Genomic DNA, 27,895 nt, shown 5'->3' on the forward strand with positions numbered 1-27,895 from the left:
GCGCTTACTGTGCGCAGAGCACTGTACTAAGCGCTTGGGAAGTACAGCGTGGCTTGGTGGAAAGAGCCCGGGCTTTGGAGTCAGAGGTCATGGGTTTGAATCCCGGCTCCGCCACGTCTGCTGTGTGACCTTGGGCAAGTCACTTAACTTCTCTGAGCCTCAGTTACCTCATCTGTAAAATGGGGATTAAGACTGTGAGCCCCACGTGGGGCAACCTGATCACTTTGTATCCCCCCAAGCGCTTAGAACAGTGCTTTGCACATAGTAAGTGCTTAACAAATGCCAACATTATTATTATTATTATTATTATGAAGGTTGAAGACTGTGAGCCCCACATGGGACAACCCTGATTACCTTGTACTCCCCCCCCCCCCCCCCGCCCCGCAGTGCTTAGAACAGTGCTTGGCACATAGTAAGCGCTTAAAAAATACCAACATTATTATTATTGTTAAAAAGAATCAATCAATAGTTTATTGAGTACTACTACTACTAATAATAATAGTATTTGTTAAGTGCTTACTATGTGCAACACGCTGTTCTAAGCGCTGGGGAGGTTACAAGGTAATCCGGTGATTAGAGAAGCAGCGTGGCCCAGTGGAAAGAGCCCGGGCTTTGGAGTCAGACGTCATGGGTTCGAATCCCGGCTCCACCACAAGTCTGCTGTGTGACCTTGGGCAAGTCACTTAACTTCTCTGAGCCTCAGTTCCCTCATCTGTAAAAATGGGGATTAAGACTGTGAGCCCCCCGTGGGACAACTTGATCGCATTGTAATCCCTCCCAGTGCTTAGAACAGTGCTTTGCACATAGCGCTTAACAAATGCCATCATTATTATTATTATCAGGTTGTCCCACGGGGGGCTCACAGTTTTAATCCCCATTTTACAGATGAAGGTGGAGAACACTGTACTAAGCCCTTGGGAGAGTACAATGGAGTAGACAGAGTAATAATAATAATAATGATGGTATTTGTTAAGCGCTTACTATGTGCAAAGCAGTGTTCTAAGTGCTTTAGAGAGATCTCAAAGCATACCTTAGATGGAGGCAGCATCTTCAGCCTTGTCAGTGTTCTCTTTTTCCCTCCCTCGTTTTGACTCTTTTAAACTGTGAACCCACTGTTGGGTAGGGACTGTCTCTATGTGTTGCCAACTTGTACTTCCCAAGCGCTTAGTACAGTACTCTGCACACAGTAAGCGCTCAATAAATACAATTGATGATGATGATGATGATGTTGCTCTTTCGCCCTCTCTTTCTCTGTCATAAACAGGAAACACAAACCTATAAATATGCCCCCTCTTCTCCTTTTCATTTCATCTCTGCAGTCCTGAGCACAGATGAGCCCATTGTTGGGTAGGGACCGTCTTTATATGTTGCCGATCTGTACTTCCCAAGCGCTTAGTACAGTGCTCTGCACACAGTAAGTGCTCAATAAATGTGAACGAATGAATCTTACACACCAGGCATTATGTGTTAAGACTTTCACCTTACTAGCAGAAATGTGAGGGTAGATCTACCAGATAGTTCTCCACCACTCCTAACACTTATGTCTATAGGTACAACATAATCCCTTAAGTACTTTTAATATATCTGTATTTATATATTCATTCATTCAATCGTATTGATTGAGCGCTTACTGTGTGCAGAGCACTGTACTAAGTGCTTGGGAAGTACAAGTTGGCAACATATAGAGATGGTCCCTACCCAACAGTGGGTCACAGTCTAGAAGATATGTACATATATATATATATATATATGTATATAAAGTATATATCAATATAGACTCTATATATAGACCTATCCACATGGCTTCCCAGTTCATTCGGGGGCATTTATTGAGTGCTTACTGTGTGCAGAGCACTGTGCTAAAAATATATATACATATATATATATATGGAGAGACCTGTCCACATGGCTTCCCAGTTCATTTGGGGGCATTTATTGAGTGCTTACTGTGTGCAGAGCACTGTGCTAAAATATATATAAATATACAAATATATATATGTACATTATATATATATATAGACCTATCCACATGGCTTCCCAGTTCATTCGGGGGCATTTATTGAGTGCTTACTGTCTGCAGAGCACTGTGCTAATATATATATATATATATATATATGTATATGTATATATACATATAATACATATATATAGAGAGAGACCTATCCACATGGCTTCCCAGTTCATTCGGGGGCATTTATTGAGTGCTTACTGTGTGCAGAGCACTGTGCTAAAATATATATAAATATATATATATATACACACACACACACACATATATATATGCACATATAAATATATATATATACACACACACACACACACACATATATATATATATATATATACACCTATCCACATGGCTTCCCAGTTCATTCGGGGGCATTTGAGTGCTTACTGTGTGCAGAGCACTGTGCTAATATATATATACACACATGTATATATATGTATATATATAAGTATCTATCTATCTATCTATATTTGGAGACAGAGAGAGAGAGAGAGACACTTCCCGTTTGTTGGTCTTTCTTCAGTGCCCCCCTCTCAGACCATCACTGGTATTTATTAGAGAAGCAGCGTGGCTTATTGACAAGAGCCCGGGCTTGGGAGTCCAAGGTCATGGGTTCTAATCCCGGCTCCGCCACTTAGCTGTGTGACTTCGGGCAAGCCACTTGACTTCTCTGGGCCTCATTTACCTCATCTGTAAAATGGGGATTAAGACTGTGAGCCCCCCGTGGGACAACCTGATGACCTTGTGTCTACCCCGGTGCTTAGAACGGTGCTGGGCACCTAATAAATGTTTAACAAATGCCGTCATTATTGTTATTAGAGGGTGGACATGTTGCTTGGTGTTTTTCTCACTTCTCGTTCTTTGGTTCTTCTGAGGATCACTTCCACGCCCAGGGAGAGGCCCTTTTTCACCATCCAGTTGGCGCAGGCCACCTCTGTGGGGTTATTTCTGTCTTGGCTGCCACATTGAGCTTATTGAGCGCTGACTGTGTGCAGAGCACTGTGCTAAGCACAGGGTAGAGTACAATATAACCACGCTGGTAGACATGCTCCCTGCCTGCAACGAGCTAAAGTCAATCAATCAATCAATCAGTCATATTTATTGAACGCTTACTGTGTGCAGAGCACTGTAGTAAGCACAGGGGAGCGTACAATATAACCACGCTGGTAGATACGCTCCCTGCCTGCAACGAGCTAAAGTCAATCAATCAGTCAATCAATCAATCAATCGTATTGAGCGCTTACTATGTGCAGAGCACTGTACTAAGCACAGGGGAGAGTACAATGTAACCACTCTGGTAGACACGCTCCCTGCCCGCAACGAGCTAAAGTCAATCAATCAATCAATCGTATTTATTGAGCGCTTACTGTGTGCAGAGCACTGTACTAAGCGCTTGGGAAGTGCGAGTTGGCAACATATAGAGACGGTGGGCTCACAGTCCTTGCAAGACGTGGATTTTAACAAGAAAAATGCTTCTAGATTCCTCCATGTGATGGCCCTACAACGGCTTAGCTTGGAATTGTAGAATCTTGGATCCCGGATTTAATGAGGAAGCCTTCACATATCCAGGAAAGTAACTTGGAATACGCAGCCGGGTCTTGAGGGAGACCTGAGGAAGCGAAGTATTTTCGTATGTTGGTCCGGGGTTTTATATTCCAGTTATAATAATGATAATAATAATAATGGCATTTATTAAGCGCTTACTATGTGCAAAGCACTGTTCTAAGCGCTGGGGAGGTTACAAGGTGATCAGGTTGTCCCACATGGGGCTCACAGTCTTAATCCCCATTTTCCAGATGAGGGAACTGAGGCTCAGAGGAGTGTAGTGTGCCCCTTCCTTCCTCTCCCCCTCGCCCCCCTCTCCATCCCCCCATCTTACCTCCTTCCCTTCCCCACAACACCTGTATATATGTATATATGTTTGTACATATTTGTTACTCTATTTATTTTACTTGTACAAATCTATTCTATTTTATTTTGTTACTATGTTTGGTTTTTTTTCTCTGTCACCCCCTTTTAGACTGTGAGCCCACTGTTGGGTAGGGACCGTCTCTATATGTTGCCAACTTGTACTTCCCAAGCGCTTAGTACAGTGCTCTGCACACAGTAAGTGCTCAATAAATACGATGGATGATGATGATGATGAAGTGGCAGAGCCGGGATTTGAACCCATGACCTCTGACTCCAAAGCCCGGGCTCTTTCCACTGAGCCACGCTGCTTCCCAGTTGGCACGGCTCTGTCTGTGTGGTAACAGCTTTTCCCCTGACTGGAAGCAAAATGCTCTGAAAGAAATGGTTGGAAGTTGTTGAACTATTTTCATTCATTCAATCATTCAGTCGTATTTATTGAGCGCTTACTCTGTGCAGAGCACTGGACTAAGCGCTTGGGAAGTACAAACTGGCAACAGATAGAGGCAGTCCTTACCCAACAACAGGCTCACAGTCTAGAAGGGGGAGACAACTATTTGCCCAAGCAGCGTGACTTTGGGGCCTGGGATTCAGATGACCTGGGTTCTAATCCTGCTCTGCCGCTTGTCTGCTGTGTGACTTTGGGCGAGTCTCTTCACATCCCTGTGCCTCAGTACCCTCATCTATAAAATGGGAATTAACGCTGTGAGCTTCGTGTGTGACGGGGAAATAAAGCCGTGAGCCCCATGTAGGACAGGGACTGCTTCCAGTCTGATTAGCTAGTGTCTACCCTAGTGTTTAGTACATTGCCCGGCACATACTAAGCGCTGAACAAATGCTATGAAACAAAGCAAAACAAAAAAGTGAGTTGGTAGAGACATTCCCTGCCCGCAACAAGCCGACAAAATGGATGGCTTCGATACGGGTTCTCCCTCCTAATCAATCAATCAATCAATCATATTTATTGAGCGCTTATTGTGTGCAGAGCACTGTACTGAGTGCTTGGGAAGTACAAATTGGCATCACATAGAGACAGTCCCTACCCAACAGTGGGCTCACAGTCTAAAAGGGGGAGACAGAGAACAAAACCAAACATACTAACAAAATAAAATAAAAAGAATAGATATGTACAAGTAAAATAAATAAATAAATAGAATAATAAATCTGTACTAACATATATCGATATATACAGGTGCTGTGGGGAAGGGAAGGAGGTAAGGTGGGGGGATGGAGAGGGGGACGAGGGGGAGTCCTACTTCAACTGTGAGCCCCATGTGGGACCTGATGATGCGTGGCTCAGTGGGAAGAGCCCGGCCTTGGGAGTCAGAGGTCGTGGGTTCTAATTCTGGCTCCGCCACTTATCAGCTGTGTGAATTCTGGGCAAGTCACCTCACTTCTCTGGGCCTCAGTAACCTCATCTGAAAAATGGGGATTCACACTGTGAGCCCCGTGTGGGACAACCTCGTTACCTCGTATCTACCCCAGTGTTTAGAACAGTGCTTGGCACATAGTAAGCGCTTAACAAATACCATCCTCATCATCATTGTTATTATTACGGTGCTTGGGACATTATAATTTTTTAATGACATTTATTAAGCACTTACTATGTGCAAAGCACAGTTCTAAGTGCTGGGGAGGTTACAAGGTGATCAGGTTGTCCCACGGGGGGCTCACAGTCTTCATCCCCATTTTACAGATGAGGGAACTGAGGCCCAGGGAAGTGACTTGCCCAAAGTCATACAGCTGACAATTGGCGGAGCCGGGATTTGAACCCATGACCTCTGACTCCAAAGCCCGGGCTGTTTCCACGGAGCCACGCTGCTTCTCCAGTCTCCTGTAATTGATGCCCGTGTACTTGTTTTGTTTTGTTGTCTGTCCCCCCCTTCTAGACTGTGAGCCTGTTGTTGGGTAGCGATTGTCTCTATCTGTTGCCGAATTGTACTTTCCAAGCGCTTAGTACAGCGCTGTGCACACAGTAAGCGCTCAATAAATGCTATTGAATGAATGAATGAAATGCTTAACAAATACCATTGTTTTTTTTGAGAAGCAGCATACCCCCTTCCCCTCCCCACAGCACCTGTATGTATGTGTATATGTTTGTATGTATTTATTATTCTATTTATTTATTTATTTTATTTGTGCATATTTATTCTATTTATTTTATTTGTACAGATTTATTCTATTTATTTTATTTTGTTAATATGTTTTGTTCTCTGTCTCCCCCTTCTAGACTGTGAGCCCACTGTTGGGTAGGGACCATCTCTATATGGTGCCAACTTGTACTTCCCAAGTGCTTAGTACAGTGCTCTGCACACAGTAAGTGCTCAATAAATACGATTGAATGAATGAATGAAATGCTTAATGAATACCATTTTTTTTGAGAAGCAGCATACCCCCTTCCCCTCCCCACAGCACCTGTATGTATGTGTATATGTTTATACGTATTTATTACTCTATTTATTTATTTATTTTATTTGTACATTTTTATTCTATTTATTTTATTTGTACATATTTATTCGATTTATTTTATTTTGTTAATACGTTTTGTTCTCTGTCTTCCCCTTCTAGACTGTGATCCCACTGTTGGATAGGGACTGTCTCCATATGGTGCCAACTTGTACTTCCCAAGCGCTTAGTACAGCACTGTGCACACAGTAAGCGCTCAATAAATACGATTGAATGAATGAATGAAATGCTTAACAAATACCTTTTTTTTTTTGAGAAGCAGCATACCCCCTTCCCCTCCCCACAGCACCTGTATGTATGTGTATATGTTTATATGTATTTATTACTCTATTTATTATTTTATTTTATTTGTACGTTTTTATTCTATTTATTTTATTTGTACATATTTATTCGATTTATTTTATTTTGTTAATATGTTTTGTTGTCTTTCTCCCCCTTCTAGACTGTGAGCCCGCTGTTGGGTAGGGACCGTCTCTATATGTTGCCAACTTGGACTTCCCAAGCGCTTAGTACAGTGCTCTGCACGCACTAAGCGCTCAATAAATACAATTGAATGAATGAATACTGGATAGAGCGCAGACCTGGGACTCATCCCAGCTCTGCCACTTGTCTGCCACGTGACCTTGGGCAAGCCACTGTACTGCACTGGGCCTCAGTCCCCTCATCTGTAAAATGGGGCTAAGGACCGCATCCAATCCGATTTGCTTGCGTCCACCCAAGCGCTTAGTCCGGTGGCCGGCACCTAGCAAGCACTTAATAATAATAATAATAATTTGGATATTTTTTAAGCGCTGGGGAGGTTACAAGGTGATCAGGTTGTCCCATGTGGGACTCACAATCTTAACCCCCATTTTACAGATGAGGTAACTGAGGCACAGAGAAGTGAAGTGACTTGCCCAAAGTCACACAGCTGACAAGTGGCAGAGCTGGGATTAACGGAGCCCACAATTATTACAGTGATGATTATTATCTTCCTCTGGCGGCAGTCAGACTGGTGATGATATAACCCCCTTTGTCTCCCCCTTTTAGACTGTGAGCCCACTGTTGGGTAGGGACTGTCTCTATATGTTGCCAGCTTGGACTTCCCAAGCGCTTAGTACAGTGCTCTGCACACAGTAAGCGCTCAATAAATACGACTGATAATGATAACCTGGAGAGTGAAGTCTCAGTGACCCTGAGGAGGCTAAATTTTTGCCTTTGCGGGACAAGACGGCGAGGCCTTCCCAGACTGAGCCCCTTCCTTCCTCTCCCCCTCGTCCCCCTCTCCATCCCCCCCATCTCACCTCCTTCCCTTCCCCACAGCACCTGTATATATGTATATATGTTTGTACATATTTATTACTCTATTTACTTATTTTATTTGTACATATCTATTCTATTTATTTTATTTTGTTAGTATGTTTGGTTTCGTTCTCTGTCTCCCCCTTTTAGACTGTGAGCCCACTGTTGGGTAGGGACTGTCTCTATATGTTGCCAATTTGTACTTCCCAAGCGCTTAGTACAGTGCTGTGCACATAGTAAACACTCACTAAATACGATTGATGATGATGATGATGAGTGACACCGGGCTGCAGAAAGTGATACCCGTGATATAAAAGGGCCAAGTTGGCATTTCTCTGATTCAGAGGTCAAAGTCTCTTGGAGCACGTCTTCTCCTATCTTACAAAGCCGGGGACTGATAATAATAATAATGATAATGATGGCATTTATTAAGCGCTTACTATGTGCAAAGCACTGTTCTAAGCGCTGAAGGGGATACATTGTGATCAGGTTGTCCCACGTGGGGCTCACAGTCTTAATCCCCATTTTAATAATAATGATGGGATTTGTTAAGCGCTTACTATGTGCAAAGCACTGTTCTAATCATCATCATCATCATCAATCGTATTTATTGAGCGCCTACTATGTGCAGAGCACTGTACTAAGCACTTGGGAAGTACAAATTGGCAACATATAGAGACAGTCCCTACCCAACAGTGGGCTCACAGTCTAAAAGGGGGAGACAGAGAACAAAACCAAACATACTAACAAAATAAAATAAATAGAATAGATATGTACAAATAAAATAAATAAATAAATAAATAGAGTAAAAAAAATGTACAAACATATATACATATATACAGGTATATATACATATATACAGGTAATAATAATAATGTTGGTATTAAGTGCTTACTATGTGCAAAGCACTGTTCTAAGCGCTGGGGTAGATACAAGGTAATCAGGTTGTCCCACGAGGGGCTCTAAGTCTTCATCCCCATTTTCCAGATGAGGGAACTGAGGCACAGAGAAGTTAAATGGTTTGCCCAAAGTCACCCAGCTGACAAGTGGCGGAGCTGGGATTTGAACCCACGGCCTCTGACTCCAAAGCCCGGGCTCTTTCCGCTGATACACGGTAACAAGGTTGTCCCATGTGGGGCTCGCAGTCTTAATCCCCATTTTACAGATGAGGGAACTGAGGCCCAGAGAAGTTAAGTCGCTTGCCCAAAGTCACCCAGCTGACAAGTGACGGAGCTGGGATTTGAACCCACCGCCTCTGACTCCGAAGCCCGGGCTCTTTCCACTGAGTCACGCTGATACACAGTAACGAGGTTGTCCCATGTAGGGCTCACAGTCTTAATCCCCATTTTACAGATGAGGTAACTGAGGCACAGAGAAGTGAAGCAGCTTGCCCAAAGTCACACAGCTGACAGTTGGAGGAGCCGGGATTTGAATCCTTGACCTCTGACTCCAAAGCCCGGGCTCTTTCCACTGAGCCGCTGCTTCCTATCCTTTCTCCATTCAGACGGCCATGGGGCTGGTGTCCTATTCAGGCCTTGACACTTGCATCCGTCAATCAGTCGTATTTATTGAGCGCTTACTGGTGTGCAGAGCACTGTAATCAGCGCTTTGGGGAGTACAATACAGCGGAGTTGGTAGACACGTTCCCTGCCCACAAGGAGCTTACCGTCTACGGGAGAGTCGGACATTAATATAAATAAATTCATTCATTCATTCAATCGTATTTATTGAGCGCTTACTGTGTGCAGGGCACTGCACTAAGCGCTTGGGAAGTACAAGTCGGCAACATATAGAGACGGTCCCTACCCAACAGCGGGCTCAGAGTCTAGAGGGGGGAGACACACAACAAAACCAGTAGGTAGGTGTCAATTTATTGAGCGCTTACTGTGTGCCGAGCACTGTACTAAGCACTTGGGAAGTCCAAGTCGGCAACATCTAGAGACGGTCCCTACCCAACAACGGGCTCACAGTCAAGAAGGGGGAGACAGACAACAAAACATGCAGACAGGTGTCAAAATCGTCAGAACAAATAGAATTAAAGTTGTGTGCACATCATTAACAAAATAAATAGAATAGTAAATAGGTGCAAGTAAAATAGAGTAATAAATCTGTACAAATATATACAAGTGCTGTAGGGAGGGGAAGAAGGTAGGGCGAGGGGATGGGGAGGAGGAGAGGAAAAAGGGGGCTCAGTCTGGGAAGGCCTCCATTCATTCATTCATATTTATTGAGCGCTTATTCATTCATTCATTCAATTGTATTTATTGAGCGCTTAGTGTGTGCAGAGCACTGGACTAAGCGCTTGGAAAGTACAAGTCGGCAACGAATAAGGGAAGCAGCATGGCTCAGTGGAAAGGTCCCAGGCTTGGGAGTCAGAGGTCCTGGGTTCTAATCCCGGCTCTGCCACTCCTCAGCTGTGTGACTTTGGGCAAGTCACTCAGTTCTCTGGGCCTCAGTTCCCTCACCTGGAAAATGGGGATTAAGATTGTGAACCCCATGTGGGACAGCCTTGATTACCTTGTTTTCCCCCCAGCGCTTAGAACAGTGCTTTGCACATAGTAAGCGCTTAACAAATACCATCATTATTGCCCAAAGTCACACAGCTGACAGTTGGCAGGGCCGGGATTTGAACCCATGGCCTCTGACTCCAAAGCCCAGGCTCTTTCCACTGAGCCATGCTGGGATCCAGCATGTAGATCTATCCACACGTCTTCCCAATTCATTCGGAACTGAGGCCCAGAGAAGGGAAGCGACTTGCCCAAAGTCACACAGCTGACAATTGGCAGAGCCGGGATTCGAACCCATGACCCCGGACTCCAAAGCCCGGGCTCTTTCCACTGAGCCACGCTGCTTCTCTAGTACTTGGCACATAGTAAGCGCTTAACAAATACCATAATTATTATGATTGTTAGTAAGGCTTTGAAGGTGGGGGGAGTGATTGCCTTGCAGATCAGTCGTATTTATTGAGCGCTTACTGTGTGCAGAGCGCTTAGTACAGTGCTCGAGGGAGGGCGTCCAGGCCAGTAGGAGGATACGGGCGAGGGGTCGGCGGCGAGGTGGGTGAAAGTGAGGTACAGTGAGGAGGTTGGCTACCTCTCTTCCTCCCTTCAAAGCCCTACTGAGAGCTCACCTCCTCCAGGAGGCCTTCCCACACTGAGCCCCCTCCTTCCTCTCCCCCTCCATCCCCCCGCCTTACCTCCTTCCCCTTCCCACGGTACCTGTATCTATGTTTGTACAGATTTATTACTTAATTTATTTGTATTTATTTGTACGGATTTACTTTATTTGTACGGATTTATTACTCTATTTTCCTTGTACATATTTACTATTCTGTTAATTTAGTTAATGATGTGCATCTAACTTTAATTCTATTTATTCTGACTGGACACCCGTCCACATGTTTTGTTTCGTTGCCCGTCTCCCCCTTCTAGACTGTGAGCCCGTTGGTGGGTGGGGACCGTCTCTAGATGTTGCCAGCTTGTACTTCCCAAGCGCTTAGTACAGTGCTCTGCACACAGTAAGCGCTCAATAAGTATGATTGAATGAATGAATGAATTCGGGGGCATTTATTGAGTGGTTACTGTTTGCAGAGCACTGTGCTAAATCAATCAATCAACCGTATTTATTGAGCGCTTACTGTGTGCGGAGCACTGGACTAAGCGCTTGGGAAGTCCAAGTTGGCAACATCTAGAGACGGTCCCTACCCAACAGTGGGCTCCCAGTCTAGAAGGGGGAGACAGAGAACAAAAACCAAACATATTAACAAAATAAAATAAATAGAATAGATACGTACAAGTAAAATAAATAAATAGATATGTAGGGAGAGAAAAAGACACTTCCTGTTTGTTGGTCGTTCTTCAGTGCCCACCTCTCAGAGCTCACAGTCTAGAAGGGGGAGACAGAGAACAAAAACAAAACATATTAACAAAATAAAATAAATAGAATAGATATGTACAAGTAAAATAAATAAATAGATATGTAGGGAGAGAAAAAGACACTTCCAGTTTGTTGGTCTTTCTTCAGTGCCCACCTCTCACACTCACTGTCAGGCTCACGGTCCTCATCCCCATTTGACAGAGGAGGGAACTGAGGCCCAGAGAAGTGAAGTGACTTGCCCAAAGTCACCCAGCTGACAGTTGGCGGGGCTGGGATTTGAACCCGTGACCTCTTGACGCCCAAGCCCGGGCTCTTTCCACCGAGCCACGCTGCTGGTGGTGGCGTCGCTCCTTTCGCCTCAGGATTCCTGCTTCCCTTGGTGAAACCCTTGCCGCCACCCTGGCCTGACTCACAGGATCCGGACCCTCCCACGCGACCCCGTTCTCTCCCTGCCGCCCTTCTCTCTCTCTCTCTCTCTTCCTCCTCTCCCTCCACCCCATCCCGGCATCCTTCCCTCTCTCTCATTCGTTCATTCAGTCGTATTTATTGAGCGCTTACTGTGTGCAGAGCACCGTACTAAGCGCTTGGGAAGTCCAAGTTGGCAACGGAATAAGGACCGTGATCATTATATCCTTTCGCCTTTGTGATCAATCAATCAAGCAATCATATTTCTAGACTGTGAGCCCACTGTTGGGTAGGGACCGTCTCTATATGTTGCCAACTTGTACTTCCATCGTATTTATTGAGCGCTTACTGTGTGCGGAGCACCGTACTAAGCGCTTGGGAAGTGCAAGTTGGCAACGGAATAAGGACCATGATCATTATATCCTTTCGCCTTTGTGATCAATCAAGCAATCATATTTCTAGACTGTGAGCCCACTGTTGGGGAGGGACTGTCTCTATATGTTGCCAACTTGTACTTCCATCGTATTTATTGAGCGCTTACTGTGTGCAGAGCACCGTACTAAGGGCTTGGGAAGTCGAAGTTGGCAACGGAATAAGGACCGTGATCATTATATCCTTTCACCTTTGTGATCAATCAGTCAATCAATCATATTTCTAGACTGTGAGCCCACTGTTGGGTAGGGACCGTCTCTATATGTTGCCAACTTGTACTTCCCAAGCGCTTAGTACAGTGCTCCGCACACAGTAAGTGCTCAATAAATACGATTGATTGATTGAGTGCTTACTGTGTGCAGAGCACTGGACTAAGCGCTTGGGAAGTACAAGTTGGCAACAGGTACAGTCCCTACCCAACAGTGGGCTCACAGTCTAGAAGGGGGAGACAAGAGAACAAAACCAAACATATTAACAAAATAAAATAAATAGAATAGATATGTACAAGTAAAATAAATAAATAAATACAGTAATAAATATGAGTAATAAATAGAGTAAATAAAAATAGAGTAATCAATCAATCAATCATATTTATTGAGCGCTTACTGTGTGCAGAGCACTGTACTAAGCACTTGGTATGGGGAGGTGTTTGACAGTAATGATAGTAATAATAATAGTGATGGTATTTGTTAAGCGCTTACTATGTGCAAAGCACTGTTCTAATAATAATGATGGCATTTATTAAGTGCTTACTATGTGCAAAACACTGTTCTAATAATAATAATTACGGCATGGCTCAGTGGAAAGAGCCCAGGCTTTGGAGTCAGAGGTCATGGGTTCAAATCCCGGCTCCGCCACTTGTCAGCTGTATGACTTTGGGCAAGTCACTTCACTTCTCTGGGCCTCAGTTCCCTCATCTGGAAAATGGGGATTAAGACTGTGAGCCCCCCGTGGGACAACCTGATCACCTTGTATCTTCCCAAATGCTTAGAACAGGGCTCTGCACACAGTACGTGCTTAACAAATGCCATCATTATTATTATTACTATGTGCAAAGCACTGTTCTAAGCGCTGGGGAGGTTACAAGGTGATCCGTTTGTCCCACGGGGGGCTCACAGTTTTAATCCCCATTTTACAGATGAGGTAACAGGCCCAGAGAAGTGAAGTGACCTGCCCAAGGTCACACAGCTGACAGTTGGCGGAGTTGGAATTTGAACCCATGACCTCTGACTCCAAATCCCGGGCTCTTTTCCACTGAGTCACGCTGCTTCTCAGCAGCTTCTCTCTCCCTCCCTCCCTGTCTCTCCAGCCAAGGAAGATTAGGCCATGTTTCCTGCAAATCCTGTCTTGTCCCAGTTTAATAATAATAATAATGATGGCATTTATTAAGCGCTTGCTATGTGCAAAGCACTGTTCTAAGCTCTGGGGGGGATATAAGACTAGACTGTGAGCCCACTGTTGGGTAGGGACCGTCTCTATATGTTGCCAACTTGTACTTCCCAAGCGCTTAGTACAGTGCTCTGCACACAGTAAGCGCTCAATAAATACGATTGAATGTATGAATGTAAGGTGATCAGGTTGTCCCATGGGGGCTCACAGTTTTAATCCCCGTTTTCCAGATGAGGGAACTGAGGCACAGAGAAGTGAAGTGACTTGCCCAAAGTCACACAGCTGACAATTGGCTACCAGACTGAGCCCCCTCCTTCCTCTCCCCCTCGTCCCCCTCTCCATCCCCCCCGCCTTACCTCCTTCCCTTCCCCACAACACCTGTATATATGTATATGTATTTGTATGTATTTATTACTCTATTTATTTTACTTGTACGTATTTATTCTACTTATTTTATTTTGTTAATATGTTTTGTTTCGTTCTCTGTCTCTCCCTTCTAGACTGTGAGCCCGCTGTTGGGTAGGGACCGTCTCTAGATGTTGCCAACTTGTACTTCCCAAGCGCTTAGTACAGTGCTCTGCACACAGTAAGCGCTCAACAAGTACGATTCAATGAATGAATGAATTTGGGGGCATTTATTGAGTGGTTACTGTTTGCAGAGCACTGTGCTAAATCAATCAATCTGTTGGGTAGGGACCGTCTGTCTCTATATGTTGCCAACTTGTACTTCACAGTGCTCTGCACACAGTAAGCGCTCAATAAATACGATTGAATGAATGAATGAATTGGAGGAGCCGGGATTTGAACCCACGACCTCTGACTCCAAAGCCCGGGCTCTTTCCACTGAGCCACGCTGCTGGAAGGGGCAGGAGACTGGACAAGAAGGTTCCAGCCCAAGAATCAATCAATCAATCATATTTATCAGTCAATCAATCGTATTTATTGAGCGCTTACTGTGTGCAGAGCACTGGACTAAGCGCTTGGGAAGTACAAGTTGGCAACATATAGAGACAGTCCCTACCCAACAGTGGGCTCACAGTCTAAAAGGGATATTTATCGAGTGTATACTGTGTTTGCGAGGGCTCGGGGGAGTATTACCTGCACCTGTATATATGTATATATGTTTGTACATATTTATTACTCTATTTATTTATTTATTTTACTTGTACATATCTATTCTATTTATTTTATTTTGTTAGTATGTTTGGTTTTGTTCTCTGTCTCCCCCTTCTAGACTGTGAGCCCACTGTTGGGTAGGGACCGTCTCTATATGTTGCCAACCTGTACTTCCCAAGCGCTTAGTACAGTGCTCTGCACACAGGAAGCGCTCAATAAATACGATTGATCGATTGATTGATATTATAGAGCAGAGCTGGTGGACGCGGTCCCTGCCCACAGCGAGCTTACACTCTGGAAGAGAGAGGGATACAGAGGTGGGATCTCGGGGCTGGCAAAGTTGGAACGGCTCACCCCCGCCAGCCCTGCCCTTCATCCACCTGTATATATGTATATCACCTGTATATGTATGCTCTGCACACAGTAATATATACATATATATATATACATATGTACATATATATGCATATACATATATGTATGTGCATATGCATATATATATATGCATATACATATATATATCATCATCATCATCATCAATCGTATTTATTGAGTGCTTACTATGTGCAGAGCACTGTACTAAGCGCTTGGGAAGTACAAATCGGCAACATATAGAGACAGTCCCTACCCAACAGTGGGCTCACAGTCTAAAAGGGGGAGACAGAGAACAAAACCAAACATACTAACAAAATAAAATAAATAGGATAGATATGTACAAGTAAAATAAATAAATAAATAGAGTAATAAATATGTACAAACATATATACATATATACAGATATATATATGTATATATACACACACACATATATATATGTATATATATGTATATATTACTGTGTGCAGAGCACTGTCCTAAGCGCTTGGGAAGTACCAAGCCTGGTTTAGGGGGGCCAGTCTAGGAGCACAGCAGGTCAAGGGGAAAATTATTCTTGAAGTAGCTTTCCTTCACTCCTTTCCCAGTGTTGTGCTTTTCTATATTTATCATTTGACTGAGCCCCCTTCTCCCTCTCCCCCTCTTCCCCCTCTCCATCCCCCCCACCTTACCTCCTTCCCTTCCCCACAGCACCTGTATATATGTATATATGTTTGTACATATTTATACTCTATTTATCTTGTACATATCTATTCTATTTATTTTATTTTGTTAGTAGGTTTGGTTTTGTTCTCTGTCTCCCCCTTCTAGACTGTGAGCCCACTGTTGGGTAGGGACTGTCTCTATATGTTGCCAACTTGTACTTCCCAAGCGCTTAGTACAGTGCTCTGCACACAGTAAGCGCTCAATAAATACGACTGATTGATTGATTGATTGACCACTCCTCTCCCCGCCGGCCTCCCCTTGTCTTCCCGCCTCCAGATTTCCCCCAGACACGGATCCTGGGCAGGGCGGGCGCTGCTTCCGTCCGTGACCTTCGACCTGTGATACAGCGCCGAGCATCATCATCATCATCAGTCATCAATCGTATTTATTGAGCGCTTACTATGTGCAGAGCACTGTACTAAGCGCTTGGGCAGTACAAATTGGCATAGCGCGGTTAGTCATCATCATCATCATCATCAATCGTACTTATTGAGCGCTTACTGTGTGCAGAGCACTGTACTAAGCGCTTGGGAAGTACAAATTGGCAACATCTAGAGACAGTCCCTACCCAACAGTGGGCTCACAGCCTAAAAGGGGGAGACAAAACCAAACATACTAACGAAATAAAATAAATAGAATAGATATGTACAAAATAAATAAATAAATTTATTTTGCTCCCCGGCAGTTTATTATAAATAAATTATATATATATATATTTATATATAATATATATATATATATTTATATATAAATTTATTGTAAATAAATTTATTATTGCTCCTCGGCAGTTGGATCCCGCAAACCGGCGTCGGAAGTCGGGAAGGGAATCGGCCCCAGACGGGAATCCCTCAGAGACGGGGCCGCTGAAGGTTGTGGTTGGCGGAGGGAGCCGGCTCGCCCCGTTAGAGGCCCGGAGCACCCACCCTGAGTCAATCAATCGTATTTATTGAGCGCTTACTGTGTGCAGAGCACTGGACTAAGCGCTTGGGAAGTCCAAGTTGGCAACATATAGAGACGGGCCCTACCCGACAGTAAAATCTGTGCTCTTTCAGCCTTTCTGAGACAGGAAACCCCTTCTCCCTCCGTCTCTCTCCAGCCTGTTCCGGCACGATGGACGCTCAGTGCTCAAACAAGCTGAACCCAAGGAAGAGGAGGAAAGAATCAGCGGGCCCCAACGGGGCGGCCGAAGAGGACGGCCTGCGCCCGAAGCTGTCTCGCCGCTCGGTTGTAAGTACGCGGAAGGAATTCTTCCCCGGGAACTCCTCCTCCCAGGGCGGCTGCGTGAACCGGCACCGTCGCTTGAGGAAGCGGAATTCGCACCGGGGCCCGGGCCCTCTGAGATAGTGGAAATTCATTCATTCGTTCATTCAGTCGTATTGATTGGGCGCTTACTGTGTGCCGAGCACTGTACCGAGCGCTTGGGAAGTCCAAGTTGGCAACATGGAGAGAAGCAGCGTGGCTCAGTGGAAAGAGCCCGGGCTTTGGAGTCAGGGGTCATGGGTTCAAATCCCGGCTCTGCCACGTGTCTGCTGTGTGACTTTGGGCAAGTCACTTCACTTCTCAGAGCCTCAGTTATCTCATCTGTAAAATGGGGATTAAGACTGTGAGCCCCATGTGGGACAACTTGATCACCTTGTATCCCCCCCCCCCAGCGCTTAGAACAGTGCTCTGCACATACTAAGCGCTTAACAAATGCCATTATTATTATTATTATATAGGGAGCATATAGAGAAGCAGCGTGGCTCAGTGGAAAGAGCCCGGGCTTTGGAGTCAGAGGTCATGGGTTCAAATCCCGGCTCTGCCAATTGTCAGCTGGGTGACTTTGGGCAAGTCACTTCTCTGGGCCTCGGTTAACTCATCTGTAAAATGGGGATTAAGACTGTGAGCCCCCCGTGGGACAACCTGATCACCTTGTAACCTCCCCAGCGCTTAGAACAGTGCTTTGCATATAGTAAGCGCTTAATAAATGCCATCATTATTATTATATAGAGACGGTCCCTACCCAACAATGGGCTCTGCTTCTCCTGGAGACTCTCTGAAATTCCCCCTTGAGAGCACGGGGTTGGGAGTCGGAAGGACCTGGGTTCTAATTCCGGCTCTTCCACTTGTCTGCTGGGGGACCTTGGGCAAATCACTTCACTTCTCTGGGCCTCAGTTAGCTCATCTGGAAAATGGAGATTAATAATGTGAGTCCCACAAGGGACAGGGATTGTGTCCAAACCAATTACCCAAGTGCTTAGTACAGTGACTGGCACATAGCAAGCACTTAATAAATGCCACAATCAATCAATCCATCAGTGGTATTTATTGAGCTCTTTCTGAGTGCAGAGCATTGTACTAATCACTTGGGAGAGTACAATAATAATGATATAATAATAATAATGTCATTTATTAAGTGCTTACTATGTGCAAAGCACTGTTCTAAGCACTGGGGAGGTTACAAGGTGATCAGGTTTTTATTATTTATTTATTTTACTTGTACATATTTATTCTATTTATTTCATTTTGTTAATATGTTTTGTTTTGTTCTCTGTCTCCCCCTTCTAGACTGTGAGCCCACTGTTAGGTAGGGACCGTCTCTATATGTTGCCAACTTTACTTCCCAAGCGCTCAGTACAGTGCTCTGCACACAGTAAGCGCTCAATAAATACGATTGATTGAATGAATGAATCAGGTGGTCCCATGGGAGGCTCACAGTCTTCATCCCCATTTTACAGATGACGGAACTGAGGCCCAGAGAAGTGAAGTGACTTGCCCAAAGTCACACAGCTGACAGTTGCGGGAGCCAGGATTTGAACCCATGACCTCTGACTCCAAAGCCCATGCTCTTTCCACTGAGCCACGCTGCTTCTCCAAGTTGTACTCTCCCAAGCACTTAGTAGAGTGCTTTGTACACAGTAAGCACTCAGTAAGTACAATTGAATAAATGAACGAATTTTTTCTTTTCTTTAAGCACCCAAGGCCAATCGTTGGTCATGGGGACCACTACCATAGAGAAGCAGCATGGCTCAGTGGAAAGAGTATCCCCACGGTGTTTTGCACATAATAAGTGCTTAATAAATGCCGTCATCATTATTATTATTACAAGGTGATCAGGTTGTCCCATGGGGGGTTCACAGTCGTAATCCCCATTTTCCAGATGAGGTCACTGAGGCCCAGAGAAATGAAGTGACTTGCCCAAAGTCACGCAGCTGACAAATTGGCAGAGCTGGGATTTGAACCCATGACCTCTGACTTCAAAGCCTGGGCTCTTTCCACCGAGCCACGTTATGTATGGCCTTGGGCAAGTTAATTCACTTCTCTGAGCCTCAGTTTCCTCAGCTGCCAAATGGGGATTCAGTACCTGTTCTCCCTCCTATTTAGATTGTGAGCCCCATGTGGCGCAGGGGCTGTGCCTGACCTGCTTAACTTGTATCCATCCCTGAGCTTAGAACAGTTCTTGACACGTAAGAGGCGCTTAAATAAATACAGTTTAAAAAACAAGACCAAACGAAAACCACTCCCACCCCAAAGGTCCCGGCCGAAACACTCAGGTGGCGGAAAACGATCGGCCTGGGGAATTTTCCTCAGGCCCCCCACCTGCTCCTGACTGGTAATAATAATAATAATAATGATGGTATTTGTTAAGCGCTTACTATGTGCCAAGCACTGTTTTAAGCACTGGGGTAGATACAGGGTAATCAGGTTGTCCCATGTGGGGGCTCACAGTCTTCATCCCCATTTTACAGATGAGGCAGCTGAGGCCCAGAGAAGTGAAATGACTTGCCCAAAGTCACGCAGTTGACAAGTAGTAATAATAATAATAATTTTGGAATTTGTTTAAGGGCTTACTATTCATTCATTCATTCATTCATTCATTCATTCAATCGTATTTATCGAGCGCTTACTGTGTGCAGAGCACTGTACTAAGCGCTTGGGAAGTACAGGTTGCAACATATAGAGACGGTCCCTACCCAACAGTGGGCTCACAGTCTGTTCAAAGCACTGGGGGTGATACAAGGTAATCAGGTTGTCCAACATGGGGCTGACAGTCTTAATCCCCGTTTTCCAGATGAGGTCACTGAGGCACAGAGAAGTGAAGTGACTTGCCCAAAGTCACCCAGCTGACAAGCGGCAGAGCCGGGATTTGAACCCATGACCTCTGACTCCAAAGCCTGGGCTCTTTCCACTGAGCCACGCTGCTTCTCCGTCTGCTGTATGGCTTTGGGCAAGTCACTTCACTTGCCGGGGCTTAGGTCATTTTGCCTGGCACAAAGTAAGGGCTTAACAAATGCCATAATTGTTCTTATTATTCTCTGTACCTCGGTTTCCTCATCTGTAAAACAGGGATTCAGAATGTGTGGCAAGTGGGAGAGCTGGGATTAGAACCCATGACCTTGTGACTCTCTTGGCCTCAGTTACCTCATCTGTTTAATGGGGATGAAGACTGAGGCCCATGTGCGTCAGGGAGCACCGCCCAACCCCTCTTTAGACTGTAAGTCCATTGCGGGCAGAGATTGTCTCTCTTTATCGCTGTATTATACTTTCCAAGCGCACGTAGTGGACAGAACACAGGACTGGCAGTCCAAAGGTCCTGGGTTCTAATCCTGACTCTGCCACTGGTCTGCTGCGTGACCTTAGGCAAGTCACTTCACTTCTCTGTGCCTCAGTTACCTCATCTGTAAAATGGGGAGTAAGACGGGGAGTAAGACTGTGAGCCCCATGTGGGACACGGACTGTGTCCAACCCGATTTCTTTGTATCCTCCGCAGCGCTTAGTACAGGGCCTGGCACATAGTAAGCGCTTAACAAATACCATAATTATTATTATTAGTAGCGTGGCTCAGTGGAAAGAGTACGGGCTTTGGAGTCAGAGGTCATGAGTTCAAATCCCGGCTCCGCCCGCTGTCAGCTGTATGACTTTGGGCAAGTCACTTCACTTCTCTGTGCCTCAGTTCCCTCATCTGTAAAATGGGGATTAAAACTGTGAGCCCCCTGTGGGACAACCTGATCATCTTGTAACCTCCCCAGCACTTAGTACAGGGCCTGGCGCATAGTAAGCGCTTAACAAATACCATAATTATTATTAGTAGTAGCGTGGCTCAGTGGAAAGAGTATGGGCTTTGGAGTCAGATGTCATGAGTTCAAATCCCAGCTCCGCCAACTGTCAGCTGTATGACTTTGGGCAAGTCACTTAACTTCTCTGTGCCTCAGTTCCCTTATCTGTAAAATGGGGATTAAAACTGTGAGCCCCCCCGTGGGACAACCTGATCACCTTGTAACCTCCCCAGCGCTTAGTACAGGGCCTGGAATATAGTAAGCGCTTAACAAATACCATAATTATTATTATTAGTAGCGTGGCTCTGTGGAAAGAGTACGGCCTTTGGAGTCAGAGGTCATGAGTTCAAATCCCGGCTCTGCCAGCTGTCAGCTGTATGACTTTGGGCAAGTCACTTCACTTCTCTGGGCCTCAGTTCCCTCATCTGTAAAATGGGGATTAAAACTGTGAGCCCCCCCATGGGACAACCTGATCACTTTGTAACCTCCCCAGCGCTTAGTACAGGGCCTGGCACATACTAAGCGCTTAACAAATACCATAATAATTATTATTAGTAGCGTGGCTCAGTGGAAAGAGTACGGGCTTTGGAGTCAGAGGTCATGAGTTCAAATCCCAGCTCCGCCAACTGTCAGCTGTATGACTTTGGGCAAGTCACTTCACTGGGCCTCAGTTCCCTCATCTGTAAAATGGGGATTAAAACTGTGAGCCCCCCGTGGGACAACCTGATCACCTTGTAACCTCACCTTTGTAAGCGCTTAACAAATACCATCATTATCATTATTAGTACAGTACTCTGCACACGGTAAGCGCTCAATAAATGCGATTACCTACTGGCACGTAGTAAGTGCTTCGCAAATACCACAGTTATTACTCTTGTTATTATTTTTGGGCCCGGGGAAAGATTTTTCCGGTGCTCACCTCCCCAAAGTGTGTTTTCCCGTGCCAAAGGGCAGCCAGACCGTCTAGTTCCGAGTCGCTTCTCGTGCCGGCCGTGGGACCCTCGGCTTCCTGAGGCCCTCGCATCCCTCCGGCCTTTTTGCCTCATTAATTAAGTCTTGAGTGGGCCGATTTGCGACTGGCGCTGAAAGAACCTCCTCTGGTTTCATACAGAACGAGGTCTCCAGCTTAGTACAGTGCTCTGCACACAGTAAGCGCTCAATAAGTACAATTGATTGATTGATTAAGGTTCCTCTCCTGACTCTGCCCGGCTGAATTCACCGACACCTGTCCTGTAAACTACGCGCCTCGAGGGCAGGGTGAGAGGTGTCTCTTTACTCCGTCGTAATAAAATAATGATGGCATTTGTTAAGCGCTTACTATGTGCAAAGCACTGATCTAAGCGCTGAAGTCATACTTGTGCTTCCCAAGCGCTTAGTACAGTGCTCTGCACACAGTAATCGCTCAATAAATGCAATTGAATAAATACTCCGTAAGTCATACTCTCCCAAGCGCTTAGGACAGTGCCCTCCTTTCCTCTTCTCCCACTCCCTTCTGTGTCACCCTGACCTGCTCCTTTTATTCATTCCCCCCTCCCAGCCCCGCAGCACTTAGATACAATAATAAATAATGATAATATTAATAATATTAATAATAATATTAATAAATTTAATTTGTTTTATTTATTTTATTTAAATAAATTTAAATTCAATAATTTAAATTTAATCTGTCATTTATTTATTTTCACACCTGTCTCCCCCTCTAGACTGTAAGCTTATTGTGGGCAGGTAATATGGTCTTTATATTGTACTGTCCCAAGCGCTTATTATAGCGCTCCGTAACTGACTGACAGGAAGTGCTCAATAAAGGCCACCGGTATGAAGATGATGGCATTTGTGAAGCGCTTACTATGTGCAAAGCACTGTTCTAAGCGCTGGTTACAAGGTTATCAGGTTGTCCTGCCAGGGGCTCACAGTTTTAATCCCCATTTTACAGATGAAATGGTATTTGTTAAGTGCTTACTTTGTGCAAAGCACTGTTCTAAGCGCTGAAGTCATACTTGTGCTTCCCAAGCGCTTAGTACAGTGCTCTGCACACAGTAAGCGCTCAGTAAATGCGATTGAATGAATACTCTCTGAGTCATACTCTCCCAAGCGCTTAGAACAGTGCCCTCCTTTCCTCTTCTCCCACTCCCTTCTGTGTCACCCTGACTTGCTCCTTTTATTCATTCCCCCCTCCCAGCCCCGCAGCACTTAGATACAATAATAAATAATGATAATATTAATATCATTGATAATATTGATAAATTTAATTTATCAATTTTATTTATTTATTTATTTGATTTAAATAAATTTAAATTAAATAATATAAATTTAATCTGTCATTTATTTATTTTCACATCTGTCTCCCCCTCTAGACTGTAAACTTATTGTGGGCAGGGAATATGTTCTTTATATTGTACTGTCCCAAGCGCTTAGTATAGCACTCCGTAACTGACTGACAGGAAGCGCTCAGTAAAGGCCACCGGTATGAAGATGATGGTATTTGTGAAGCGCTTACTATGTGCAAAGCACTGTTCTAATCGCCGGTTACAAGGTTATCAGGTTGTCCCACCGGGGGCTCACAGTTTTAATCCCCATTTTACAGATGAGATGGTATTTGTTAAGCGCTTACTATGTGCAAAGCACTGATCTAAGTGCTGAAGTTATACTTGTTCTTCCCAAGCGCTTAGTACAGTGCTCTGCACACAGTAAGCGCTCAATAAATGTGATTGAATACTCTCTAAGTCATACTCTCCCAAGCGCTTAAGACAGTGCCCTCCTTTCCTCTTCTGCCACTCCCTTCTGTGTCACCCTGACCTGCTCCTTTTATTCATTCCTCCCTCCCAGACCCGCAGCACTTAGATACAATAATAAATAATGATAATATTAATATTATTAGTAATAATATTAATAAATTTAATTTATTAATTTGATTTATTCATTTATTTTATTTAAATAAATTTAAATTAAATAATTTAAATTTAATCTGTCATTTATTTATTTTCACATCTGTCTCCCCCTCTAGACTGTAAGCTTATTGTGGGCAGGGAATATGTTCTTTATATTGTACTGTCCCAAGCGCTTAGTATAGCACTCCGTAACTGACTGACAGGAAGTGCTCAGTAAAGGCCACCGGTATGAAGATGATGGCATTTGTGAAGCGCTTACTATGTGCAAAGCACTGTTCTAAGCGCTGGTTACAAGGTTATCAGGTTGTCCCGCCGGGGGCTCACAGTTTTAATCCCCATTTTACAGATGAGATGGTATTTGTTAAGCACTTACTATGTGCAAAGCACTGTTCTAAGCGCTGAAGTCATACTTGTACTTCCCAAGCGCTTAGTACAGTGCTCTGAACACAGTAAGCGCTCAATAAATGCGATTGAATGAATACTCCCTAAGTCATACTCTCCCAAGCGCTTAGGACAGTGCCCTCCTTTCCTCTTCTCCCACTCCCTTCTGTGTCACCCTGACTTGCTCCTTTCATTCATTCCCCCCTCCCAGCCCTGCAGCACTTAGATACAATAATAAGTAATGATAATATTAATATTATTAATAATAATATTAATAAATTTAATTTATTCATTTAATTTATTCATTTATTTTATTTAAATAAATTTAAATTCAATAATTTAAATTTAATCTGTCATTTATTTATTTTCACATCTGTCTTCCCCTCTAGACTGTAAGCTTATTGTAGGCAGGGAATATGTTCTTTATATTGTACTGTCCCAAGCGCTTAGTATAGCGCTCCGTAACTGACTGACAGGAAGTGCTCAATAAAGGCCACGGGTATGAAGATGATGGCATTTGTGAAGCGCTTACTATGTGCAAAGCACTGTTCTAAGCGCTGGTTACAAGGTTATCAGGTTGTCCCACCGGGGGCTCACAGTTTTAATCCCCAATTTACAGATGAGATGGTATTTGTTAAGCGCTTACTATGTGCAAAGCACTGATCTAAGCGCTGAAGTCATACTTGTACTTCCCAAGCGCTTAGTACAGTGCTCTGCACACAGTAATCGCTCAGTAAATGCGATTGAATGAATACTCCCTAAGTCATACTCTCCCAAGCGCTTAGGACAGTGCCCTCCTTTCCTCTTCTCCCACTCCCTTCTGTGTCACCCTGACTTGCTCCTTTTATTCATTCCCCCCTCCCACCCCCGCAGCACTTAGGTGCAATAATAAATAATGATAATATCAATATTATTAATAATAATATTAATAAATTTAATTTATTTATTTGTTTTATTTATTTATTTTATTTAAATAAATTTAAATTAAATAATATAAATTTAATCTGTCATTTATTTATGTTCACATCTGTCTTCCCCTCTAGACTGTAAGCTAATTGTGGGCAGGGAATATGTTCTTTATATTGTACTCTCCCAAGCGCTTAGTGTAGTGGTCTGTAACTGACAGGAAGTGCTCAATAAAGGCCACCGGTATGAAGATGATGGCATTTGTGAAGCGTTTACTATGTGCAAAGCACTGTTCTAAGTGCTGGTTACAAGGTTATCAGGTTGTCCCACCGGGGGCTCACAGTTTTAATCCCCATTTTACAGATGAGATGGTATTTGTGAAGCGCTTACTATGTGCAGAGCACTGTTCTAAGCGCTGGTTACAAGGTTATCAGGGTGTCCCACGGGGGGCTCACAGTTTTGATCCCCATTGTACAGATGAGGGAACTGAGGCCCGGAGAAGTGAAATGACTTGCCCAAAGTCACCCAGCTGACAATTGGCGGAGCCGGGATTGGAACCCATGACCTCGGACTCCGAAGCCTGGGCTCTTTCCATTGAGCCACGCTGCTTATCTGGTCCGTGGCGAGGAGTGGGGCGTCTCTGAGGACCAGAGAGGCGTGGGCCCTTGCAGATCCCTGCCGGGATTGCGATTGCCGGCTTCGCCGATTGCCTGGCGACTCCCGGCAAGCTACTCCACCTCTCCGAGTCTTGGTTGGCCTATCTCCAAAACAGATCGGAATCGGGTGCTTTTTTAATTATTATTTTTAATGGCAATTATTAAATTTAATTTTTAATCATTTTTACTTATTTCAATAATCAATATCATTTTATAATAATATAATAAATAATATAATATCAACACAAAAAATTGATTTTAATTATTTTAATAATATCGGTTCATAATAATATAATAAATAATACAATGCCATAATAATAAATAGTTATTAAAATATTTTAATAATTTTTAATTATTGATTTTAGTGGTAGTATTATTATTACTGTGTGCCTAACGCCGTTCTAAGCGCTGGGGTGAGGACCAGTTAATTAGATCAGGCACAGTCCTGCCCCTCCCGGGCCTCAGAGTGTAAGTAGGAGGGACAACAGGTAGTGAGTCCCCGTTTTACAGTGGAGGAAACTGAGGCACAGAGAAGCGGAGCGACTTGGCCGAGGTCGCACAGTAGACGAGAGGCAGGGCCGCGTGGCTCAATGGAAAGAGCCCGGGCTTTGGAGTCCGAGGTCCTGGGTTCGAATCCCGGCTCCTCCACATGTCTGCTGTGTGCCCTTGGGCAAGTCCCTTCACTTCTCTGAGCCTCAGTTCCCTCATGTGCAAAATGGGGATGATGACTGTGAGCCCACGTGAGACAATCTGATCATCATCGTCATCATCAATCGTATTTATTGAGCGCTTACTATGTGCAGAGCACTGTACTGAGCGCTTGGGAAGTACAAATTGGCAACATATAGAGACAGTCCCTACCCAACAGTGGGCTCACAGTCTAAAAGGGGGAGACACAGAGAACAAAACCAAACATACTAACAAAATAAAATAAATAGAATAGATATGTACAAGTAAAATAAATAGAATAATAAATCTGTACAAACATATATACATATATACAGGTGCTGTGGGGAAGGGAAGGAGGTAAGATGGGGGGGATGGAGAGGGGGACGAGGGGGAGAGGAAGGAAGGGGCTCAGTCTGGGAAGGCCTCCTGGAGGAGGTGAGCTCTCAGCAGGGCCTTGTATCTCCCCTAGCGCTTAGAACAGTGCTTTGCACATAGTAAGCGCTTAACAAATGCCATCATCATCATTATTAGGACCCACATCCTGTGCTCTAGCCATTAGGCCGCACTCCTTCTCGTCCCTCTCTCTGCGGAATGGCCCCGGTGACGCCTCGACGAGTTCCCTGGACTCAGCACGATCCTTGGATTTTTTTTATGCTCGGAAGGCCGCTCTCCTCCAAATTTACCGGTTCCCTTTCCACGCCGGCCTCTTCCTCTCCGTGAGGTCTGCCCGCTCCCCGCCCGTGAAAGCTAATCTCGCTCCCTCTTCCCTCGCTCTAGGGCTTACGGGAGCCGGCTCCGTTTTCGGATGAAATCGAAGTGGACTACAGCAAGCCTTACGTCAGGGTCACGATGGAAGAGGCCAGCCGGGGAACGCCCTGTAAGTCTTCGTGGCAGAGCCGCGGACGGCTCCCTCTCCTTCCGCCGCGGCGGGCTTCTCGTCGGCCGGTAGCGTCCCCCCGGCATCCATCCGCTCCCGTACCGTCCTCCGTTCGGAGCCGCCTCATAATAATCAACCAATCAATCAATCAGTCGTATTTATTGAGCGCTTTCTGTGTGCAGAGCACTGTACTAAGCGCTTGGGCAGTACAAATTGGCAACATATAGAGACAGTCCCTACCCAACAGTGGGCTCACAGTCTATAATGATAATAATAATAATGTTGGTATTTGTTAAGCGCTTACTCTGTGCCAAGCACTGTTCGAAGCGCTGGGGTAGATACAAGGGGATCAGGTTGTCCCACGAGGGGCTCACAGTCTTCATCCCCATTTTACAGGTGAGGGAACTGAGGCCCGGAGAAGGGAAGTGACTTGCCCAGAGTCGCACAGCTGACAAGCGGTGGAGCCGGGATTTGAACCCGTGGCCTCTGACGCCAAAGCCCGGGCTCTTTCCACTGAGCCA

General features: G+C 44.8%; 1 protein-coding gene across 1 annotated transcript in view; it reads left to right on the top strand.

Moving 5' to 3' along the window:
* PCYT1A (phosphate cytidylyltransferase 1, choline, alpha) overlaps positions 1–27,895 on the top strand; it is an 87,034-nt gene that overhangs the window by 28,919 nt on the left and 30,220 nt on the right. Inside the window, exons 2-3 of the mRNA XM_038746563.1 lie at positions 17,058–17,188; positions 27,275–27,374. Of these exons, the coding sequence (XP_038602491.1) occupies positions 17,072–17,188; positions 27,275–27,374 (217 nt within the window). The 5' untranslated portion in view covers positions 17,058–17,071. The remainder of the gene's footprint in view (positions 1–17,057; positions 17,189–27,274; positions 27,375–27,895) is intronic.

Source organism: Tachyglossus aculeatus, chromosome 1 (genome assembly GCF_015852505.1).
Source record: "Tachyglossus aculeatus isolate mTacAcu1 chromosome 1, mTacAcu1.pri, whole genome shotgun sequence".
Lineage (NCBI taxonomy): Eukaryota > Metazoa > Chordata > Mammalia > Monotremata > Tachyglossidae > Tachyglossus > Tachyglossus aculeatus.